This window comes from Wyeomyia smithii, chromosome 2 (assembly GCF_029784165.1).
Source record: "Wyeomyia smithii strain HCP4-BCI-WySm-NY-G18 chromosome 2, ASM2978416v1, whole genome shotgun sequence".
NCBI classification, from domain to species: Eukaryota; Metazoa; Arthropoda; class Insecta; order Diptera; family Culicidae; genus Wyeomyia; species Wyeomyia smithii.
Window position 1 is genome coordinate 91,270,214 of NC_073695.1, and position 9,653 is coordinate 91,279,866.

The 9,653-nt window shown below is 39.3% G+C and overlaps 1 protein-coding gene across 1 annotated transcript; it reads left to right on the forward strand.

Moving 5' to 3' along the window:
- The first annotated feature begins 6,734 nt into the window (after positions 1 to 6,734).
- On the forward strand, positions 6,735 to 9,244 carry LOC129722734 (phenoloxidase 1-like). Its single transcript, XM_055676424.1, has 5 exons — positions 6,735 to 7,326; positions 7,391 to 7,846; positions 7,904 to 8,531; positions 8,599 to 8,854; positions 8,918 to 9,244. Exons 1-5 carry the CDS (start codon positions 6,802 to 6,804, stop codon positions 9,117 to 9,119), a joined length of 2,067 nt encoding a protein of 688 aa, XP_055532399.1. The 5' UTR covers positions 6,735 to 6,801; the 3' UTR covers positions 9,120 to 9,244.
- Positions 9,245 to 9,653: the final 409 nt, after the last annotated feature.

The window sequence follows — 9,653 nt, forward strand, 5'->3', positions numbered from 1 at the left end:
CTGTTTTTCTGCTAAAGGCTATTGAATTACATTTTTTAATGTTGAGTTGTAATAGGCTTTTGTTGCACCAAGTGTAGAATACATTAATTTCATTCTGGAATATTTCGAAGTCTTCTGCATTGGTTATTTCTATAAAGAGCTTCATGTCATCAGCATATACAAGCACATGTATTGACTTAAGAAGAAAGGAAATGTCATTTACGTATAATATAAAAAGAAGAGGGCCCAGGTGGGAACCTTGAGGAACCCCAGAAGTTACTTCTATTGGGTTTGAAAAGGAATTTTGAAAGCGGACTATTTGTGTTCGTTTTGTTAAGTATGACTGCAGCCATTCCAAAAATTTTGTTTCAGTTCCGTATTTTTCGAGCTTGAAGAGTAATAATGGTATGTCGATTCTGTCAAATGCCTTGCTAAAGTCCGTATAAAGAGCTTCTACGTGGTTACCGTTGTCCATTACAGTCAGAGTGAAAGTTATGAATTCCAAAAGATTTGTGGTAGTTGATCGGCCTTTGTAAAAGCCGTGCTGTTGAGTTGTAATTTGGTGTTTTACTTGTTGAAAGATTTTTTCATTAATTATTGATTCAAATAATTTTGGAATGCATGAAATAATGGCAATTCCACGATAATTACGAATGTCAGATTTAGCGCCAGATTTGAAAATTGGCACTAAATATGAGGTTTTCCAGAGTTCTGGGAAAATTCCATTCTTCAGGGACATGTTAAAAAGGTGTTGTAATGGTGTAGATAGTTCTTCTGCCAAATTTTTGAGAAAAATTGGAGCTATTCTTTCAGGTCCAGGACCTTTCGTAGCGTCTAAATTTTTAAGTGCGTTTTGAATTTCGAATTCAGATATTTGATTGACAGATAAAGAATTCGAAAATTCAGGAAAATACGAGAAGTATTCGCGGTCGCGATCTGTTTCTTCATATTTGGTGTAAATTTCTTGAAAAAAAGTGGCAAAAAGACTACATATTTCATTACTAGTTTGTCCTACATTACTGTCAAGATGCATTCGTGATGGAAAGTTGTTACTTTTTAGTTTGGTTTTTACGTAATTAAAGAAGTTCTTAGGGCAAGACTTGATTTGATATTCGATTTTACGATTATGTTCTTCATGTGCAATTTTAATGGCTGCGTCAAGTTGACAGCAAATTTCTTGGTAATTTTGAAGATTTTCGCTATTGCTGTCTTTTTTGTATATTTTATGTGCTTTTTGTTTTCTATTTTTTAGGTTCTTCAATTGTGGATTAAACCACACTGGATATTTGTTGGTGTTCGTTCGTCTTCTTTTCTTTAGAGGTACATTTTCTGATATAATTTGATTAATTATTTCATAAAATTTTGATACTTCTTCGTTGACATTTCCTTCTTTACAAATTATACTACGCCAATTTATTATGCGAAGTCTACGTTTGACTTGTTCGAAGTCAGTTTTGTGGTATTCCGGTACATCCTCGTACTCGCAGTCGCTGGGGTACGAAGTGTTATTCATTACTATTGAATATTCAATTGCTGTGTGGAATGCTTCATTTTTCCAGATGGGAGTCAATGATGCATCTACACAGAAGTCTTCAGTGCAGTTTGTGAATAATAGGTCTAAATAAGCATTTTGTTTGTTTTTGACATGATTGATTTGATATAGACCGAGTTCTGAGGATTTGCCAAAAAGATACTGCAGTGTTTCGTTTTCGCCTACGACTGGGAGTAAGATAGATTCATTTTCAATGTCTACAATAAAGTCTGCATTACGTTGGTTGAAGTCGCCATAGACATGCAGTTTTACTTCTGGTTTCATGTTAGACATAATAGATTCTAGAGTTTTGAAAAATAATTCATACGAATGTTTATGAGCATGTTCCGGTGGAAAGTACACAGAACAGAAGATATGTTCTTCGCCAGCAATAAATGCTTTGGCCCATACGTGTTCAAATTCTTTATATTTGTCGGATATTATTTCTTCAGAAGTAAAGTCTACATTAATGGCAATGAGGACTCCACCGCCTGACTTTTTTTGACTGGTAGACAAATTCCGATCGTGCCGGAATACATTGTAATTGTTTCCAAATACTTCTTCGCTTCTTACGCTTTCGTCCCAGCTACTTTCAGTTCCTAAAATTATTTTAAAAGATGACGACAATAGATTTTGTTGAATTTCTTTCATTTTGCTTGGGCTTTTCATGCGATTGAAATTCTGACAATAGATAAGAATTTCAGTCGCATTCTGTCGAGGAAGCGAAGAAGTGTTAGTCAAGTTATTACTTATGTTTAAATATAATGGTTCTGCCTCAGAAGAGGGCGTCCTTACTTGCGAAAATTTGTACTAAATTTATTTACACTTTCGCGAAGTTGTTGAAGACGGTGCGTGCGTTCATTTGATAAAAAATGACGATATGATTGAAGGTCGGCTACTGCTTCGGCTGGCGTGAGTCCATATTCCTGATGGACTTCAATAAAGACGCGTTGGAGCTGTTCTGGAGATGTCGGCAGTCCTTCGGATGCGAGAAGCATTCTTATACTGGTTGGTGTCATTCCTTCTACGCATACAGATGATGGTTGGTCCTTCATGTATGCGAGATATAGGCGTGTAATATGCATTACTTTTGGGTCGCGGAGTCTAGCCTTCAAAAAGCGCTCGTCGCCATTCGATGATTGCTGCGTAAGTCGGACGATTGGTGGACGCATGGGGTCAAGTTCAAATTGGCTGTCTTGCGGTGCTGATTGTATGCTGGCGTTGCTGGCAGGAGCCGGTGCAGAATTTTCATTGTTAGTTGCATTTTTTTCTGTCCGATATGGGTTGATAGTTTCGCCTTTTTGGAAATTTATAAATTTTGATGTTATGTCTGAATTCGGCGGCCCAGCAAATTGAACGCGTGCAGCTGCCAGGAGGTCTTTGTCCGAGGGTAGTGGTTGTTTTGGCATTTCAGCAATTTTCTTTGAGTTGCAGGCGAAATGGTTTATTCCGTGTTTATAGGTGTTACTTATGCTGATAGGGTTTGAGTTTTCCTGCTGACGTTTGCGTTGCTGCATACGTTTACGAGCGGCCTTTTCTGCTTGCTTTTCCTGCATGCGTCTTTTACGCTGTCTGGCGTCATATTCAGTCCAGTCGCGTTTCCATACTTTTTTATTGCCAATTAGGCGCCAGCCTGATGTGAAATTTGGAGTACGGTGTTCTTCTGAGTCCGATTCTGGAAGTGGCAACGAAAGGCGAAGTTCTTCAGCCAGACTGGGATGATTGTCTGTTTTTGGCTGGAGTGAATTCGATTCTTTGAGCGCTTTTAATTCATTAATTAGTTCCTGCGCCGTTGTACTGCAGTTTGTTTTCTTATTTTGTATAGCTTCTAATTGGTGTTCCATATTGTCAATTTTTGATTCTATATTAGTAAATGCTTTTTCCAGGTGCTGTTGTATGTTCTTTGTGTGCTGCCGGTTTTCTTTGCTAATGTCCGATATGTCCGATATGGAGTCATGGCCAAGTTCGCCGAACAGCGTCGAAATGCGATTTATGGTTTTTGCCGACGCATTGTTTGTGTTAATATTTACTTTTTTAATTTCCGTCTTCAATTCAGAAAGCAGTGTATTGATACTGTCCAGTGTGTCGTGCGTTACAGTCAGGTTAGGAAGTTGACTGATTATTGAATGATTTGATTTGATTTGTGATTCAATACTTTCTGTTAAAATTTTCTGGTGCTGGATGAGCTTCTTCAGTTGGAGTTGGTCCATGAACTGTTCCTGGCATTCTATGCATAAGGGCAGCATGAATGAACGCAGTAGTTCTTCTTGGTTTCTACGGGTTCCTACGCAGGCAGCGTGGAAGTGCCTTTTGCATATTCCTTCGCATTTCCACAGGAAACGGTTGTCGGTCGAAGTACAGTCGGTTATGCCACACTTTTCCATAGCACTGATTAAAAATTGTTACGCGGCGAGTACGAATTGTCGAGAAAAGGTTAGATACACGCGGTAGCGCGACGGTCAAAGATTGTTTATAAATAAATAAATTGTTGCTTACGTGCACTCGCGACGCCGTCAAGGTGTAAAAAAAAAAAAATAAAAATACAAGTTAAATTGCGGAGCGAAATGAAAACGCGTCCGCGCCCGATGACTGTTCGTGGCGAAAAAAGAGTCTCCCACAGTAGGATTTAACTTGGCTCTTTAATTTTCATGTTCTATATTTCTAGAGTAACGTCTTCTGAATCCAAAGATGCTGAAAGATTTATTCAAGCATGCACAGATTTAGAGAAAAACGAGTTTAAATTCACTAAAGTACGAGTTCTTATGAAAACTTGATTTTCTCCAAATCTGTGCATGCTAAAAATCTTTCACCATCTTTGGATTCAGGAGACGTCACTCTGAAAATATAGAGCTTGAAAATTGAAGAGCTAAGTTGGAACCTACCGTGGGAGACTGGGAAAATCAGGTTTTCATGAAAATACGTACTTTGGTGAGTTTAAACTGGTTTTTCTCAAAATGTTTGCATGCTAAAATAAATTTTTCATCGCGTATGGATTCAGGAGATCTTACCGCAAAAATGTAGAGCTTAAAATTTGAAGAACGGTTTTGTTGTTTGATTTTTTATAAAAATATGTAGTTTTGTGAATTTGTACTGAAATAATTTGGAAACTCCAAAATTCACTCTTACATAACATATTTCATCCACCTGACATGAATTGATAAATGGAACAATTGATACATATGAAAATTCCCAGTATTTGCTCAATCTGTTTGAAAAATTAGAAAAAAACACAGATATATTTGCGACTCACAAAAATGGGGAGGGGTCCAGAGGGGTGGCACCTTTACCAAAACTTAGAGCAACTATTCCCCATGAATAAAATTCCAAGTTTTCCCAAATCGGCCGTTCCAGTGCTGAGCACGAGTATTTTCGAAGAACAAGTTTCGTCCCGGGTCTTTACGGGTTAAAAAACAATAATGTTCATCACGTTTTATAGTGTGAAATACATCAAAAATACGCTTAAAACAGCCCTACCTTCAAACATTTTTGCTTCCAAAATGTTATTTTTTTATTTATACTTGGATATGCAAAGATAGTATCTAGATTGTATTCTCCCTATTCAAGTAAAAACAATGAAAGTGGAATACATTCAGAGTTAGAGTTACTCCAAAGAAAAGTATTCAAGAAACTCAAAAGTAAATTAACTTTTAGTGGATTAACGTTAGGTCATATGTCTAAAAAAGTTTTGTTCACCAAATGTGGCCCTAAATCACTCGCCGCAATATTCCCAACAAGGAACCTACCACGTTGTATGAGAAAAGTTGTATATCACTGATAGGTAGATATTATTTATAGCTTGATTATTTTATTCATATTAGAGACATATTGAAGACAAAACTGACAAACTGCTATAAATAAAAATTTCAGCGTATTTACGCATGAAAATATTTTTTCCCAACTTTTCACCTTAAATACCCCTATGTGCATAGTTCGATTTGAAACCTGAACTAGACTACCAAAACATGATCTACCACTACTCTACTTAACTTCTCCAGGGAATTATAATTGGCTATATTTGGTAGGAGGAATGAGGCTCGGTTTTTATATTACAACCACAAATGAAATAATGATAGGCATGCGACTTCTGAATATAGGTGTACAGTCAGGTTTTTTACGCAGTTTTTTCCGTGGTTCTTACGAGTTTTTTTACGCGGATTTTCGAATCACTGCGGTTTTTACGGGATAACGCGTTAGTTGAAAAGAAAAATTCACGGATTTTATAATTAACGCGGATAGGGAACCAAAACCGTCAAAGTGTTTATTGAGTAAAAGACTTTGTCCGCCTTCAGAAGGATCCGGAATGACCGTAAAAGAGGACAATTTTAAATACTGGTCATCGAGCGTCTCGATTTTTTCTAAGTCCTTTCTTGGTGGTTTACTTTACACAGATTTTATCAATAACGCAGTTTTTACTCAGATTTTTGAACACGGTTTTTTATACCGATTTTTGAATTAACGCGGTATTTTTACCAGGTACGTATTCACCGCGTAAATAACCTGACTGTATCGCTTATAATAGAAGCACGGGATACAACAGACACCCGGGTATAACTCACAATCGATCAACGATTCTGGACGCAGTAAGGAAGTCCATACAGAAAAAAATAGCTACAAAATCACAAAAATTGTATCGAAACCCTCATCTTACCTAAATTGTCGTTTGGGTGGAGATTTGGATTTGGAGCTCGATAGCAAGAAAAAACTTTCTTTACAAAGCTGTTACATATGTTACTTTTCTCAGAAAACTTCAAATGACAAACAATGGCTTGCTCGAACATCATTAGTTTGAAAATTTTATAACTCGCTAGCTGATTATTGAAATATTAATTTCTGTTTGAAAACTTATTATATGAATGGTATTGACAAAAACAATTTTTTAAAACAACGAGTTTCAAGAAAAACACTACAATTCGATTATAAAAAAATATAATCTTCGGTAGGACAAGTATTCATTTAGTTCAAAGTCAATGCTTTCGATACAAACATGCGCGACTGAGTCCGACTTACAGCATGCACTCAGTTCGCTTATCTCAACAGACGGCAGCATACACTATTTTGGATACGTTAAGCCGGTCTCTATCCCATACAATGTTCAAAGTTCTTATCTGATAGTTGGACTAGCATAGCTGCTCGAATTTATACATTTAAAACGATGCTAGACATTCGAATGTGGGTCTTGTGGTTTCCGTTTTAAAAAATGGGCCAGCAGTATAAAAGAGCATCATGTCAACATGAACTTTACTAGTTCAGTTCGAGTTTAACATCGACCAGTAACACCGGAGGCCGTCGACATGACCGATAAAAATTCACTTTTGGCACTGCTCCAGCGACCACTTGAGCCAACATTTCTGCCCAAGGATGATGGTAAGACGGTTCTGATTATCCCGGAGGAATATATGAGTGACCGCTATCGGCCATTGAGTACGGATATTCAACAGCGGTTCACCGGAGGAGCTGATGTGGAAATTCCGGTGCGAAATGTTGGCATTCCAGATATAGCTTTCGCCGAAGTAATCGACCGTCGTGGTGCATTTTCTTTGTTTATTGAAAAACACCGCGATATCGCAGGTCGGTTAATCAATCTGTTCATGACCCAGCCGGATGTAACGTCGCTGATGGCCGTTGCAACTTACGCCCGGGAGAGGCTGAACCCGAACCTGTTCCAGTACGCGCTAACGGTTGCAATTCAGCATCGTCCAGACACTAGGGAATTACCAATTCCTTCCATCATTGAGCTGTTTCCGGACCAGTTTGTCGATCCATCGGTATTCCCAAAGTTACGAGAAGAAGGCAATGTTGTGGAGCAAGCGAAACGTGTAAGTTTTTTTTGTTTTGTTTCAAAAATTAGTTTGCAGAAGTACGAATAATTGTTGCTTCCAGACAACCATTGACATTGAGCCGAACTTTACTGCTTCCGATCGAGAAGTCGAGCAACGATTGGCCTATTTCCGAGAGGATATTGGAATTAACATGCACCATTGGCACTGGCATTTGGTATACCCAGCGGGAGCAACTCCGGAAATCGTTCGAAAGGATCGTCGCGGTGAATTGTTCTATTACATGCACAGTCAGATCATTGCACGCTATAATGTGGACCGATTCTGTAACCGGTTGGCACGCGTTCGACCGTTAACAAACTACCGCGAGGCAATCTCGGAAGCGTACTTCCCGAAGATGATTCGCAGTTCGAACAATCGTGCATACCCAGCACGTGCCGCAGACTCCGTCCTGCGGGATTTGAATCGTGTCGATAACGACACGATTGTTTCCGTGAATGACCTACAACGGTGGACAGATCGAATCCATCAAGCGATCGATCAGAAGTTTGTGGTTGATGTAAGAGAATACCAATAACATGAATAAGTTCTGAATGATTAACATTGATTTTTATAGTCAACAGGTAAGAACATACCGCTTGATGAAGTCAAAGGAATCGATATTTTGGGGGATTTGGTAGAAGCTTCTACACTAAGTGTAAACCGTAGATTGTACGGAAGTCTGCACAATTTCGGACACGACGTGTTGGCGTACATTCATGATCCTGATTATCGTTATTTGGAAGACTTTGGCGTTATGGGCGATGTTTCAACGGCTATGCGTGACCCTGTGTTCTACCGTTGGCATGGAATGATTGATGGAATCTTCCGCAAGTTTGTCGAATCTCTGAATCCATACACTTCGGGTCAACTTAATTTCCCGGGAATCAAGGTTAACGGTATCACCGCTCGAATCAACCGAGCGAATGCTCCAGCAAATGTTTTACTTACCTACTGGCAGAAATCTCAGGTTGATCTTGCTGCTGGTCTAGACTTTGGCCCGAAAGGAAACGTTTTCGCTAGCTTCACCCATCTGCAACATGCACCGTTTGCTTATGAGATTAAGGTAAATAATTCTTCGGGATCTCCAAAACGGGGCACAGCTAGAATTTTCATTGCACCCAAAGTAGACGAAAGAGGCACCACTTTGGCATTCCGTGAACAACGGTTACTCTTTATAGAGTTGGATAAGTTTGGAGTGAACTGTAAGTAAAATTGTTTCATACCTACACATTGGTTAGGTATTAAATCAATTGTATTTCAACAATTCAGTAAGACCCGGAGACAACACCATCACTCGCAGATCGGATCAATCTAGCGTCACCATTCCGTACGAGAGGACATTCCGTCGAATTGGCACTGCACAGCAACCAACCGATCCAAGACAAAGAGAGCACTTCCGCTTCTGCGGTTGCGGCTGGCCCCAGCACATGCTTATTCCAAAAGGTGCCCCCGAAGGTGTGCAGTTCGATTTGTACGTTATGATCTCGAACTTCGCAGATGACACCGTAAACCAGGATTTCGATGAGTGAGTTTCTATTGGACGGAAGTCGATAAGCATAGCGCAACTAAACAAACGTTTTACTTGTAGAAACGTCGATTGCAACGATGCTCATTCGTTCTGTGGACTGCGAGACAAATTGTACCCGGATAAGCGAGCTATGGGCTTCCCGTTCGATCGTTCGACTCCGGCGGCCGTCACGACGTTGAATCAATTCATCGGCTCGAACAGCAATATGGCCACGACCAGTGTTCAGATCAAATTCACCAATACTGTTATTGCTAGAACATAGATTGAATGAACCAAACTGATTCCGACATAAAAAGTACATAGTTTTGTGATGCCTTCAATATTACATACCTATCAATTAAAAGGGAACATTATATTAAATCAATTATTTTATTAGAATAGCAAATAGTTGACGAATTTCATTTCATGTTGTAGTTTAGGTATATTTATTGTAATCAGCACGGGCTGATCTTAGATAAGCACCTGCAGGAATGGTTACTGTTGACGTTGTTGTAATCGTACTGGTAACGGTACTGTATGCCGTATTCGTGACGGGATAGGTTGTTACTGTGTCGGTAGTGAGGAACGTCGATGTTGCGGTTTCGGTAGTATAATCCGTTTCAACCACTAACGCAGGAGTTGAAGTAGTCGTTGTTGTGCTTGTGTCCGTTTCAGTCGCTGTAACCGTAGATGGAACAGGTGTAATGGTCGCCGTAGGAGTGTACGTATGGGTGCTGGTGTAAACCGGTGGAGTAACGACAACGACGCTAATTGTTGTTAATGTTACTAAGATAGATTCAACTTCAACGATCGTTGA

Bases quoted from the DNA above. Each gene is read 5' to 3' on its own strand.
- LOC129722734 (XM_055676424.1), top strand. From the start codon at position 6,802: ATGACCGATAAAAATTCACTTTTGGCACTGCTCCAGCGACCACTTGAG. The intron at 7,327-7,390 runs GTAAGTTTTTTT...TGTTGCTTCCAG, and splicing joins TTGTGGAGCAAGCGAAACGT to ACAACCATTGACATTGAGCC. The intron at 7,847-7,903 runs GTAAGAGAATAC...TGATTTTTATAG, and splicing joins ATCAGAAGTTTGTGGTTGAT to TCAACAGGTAAGAACATACC.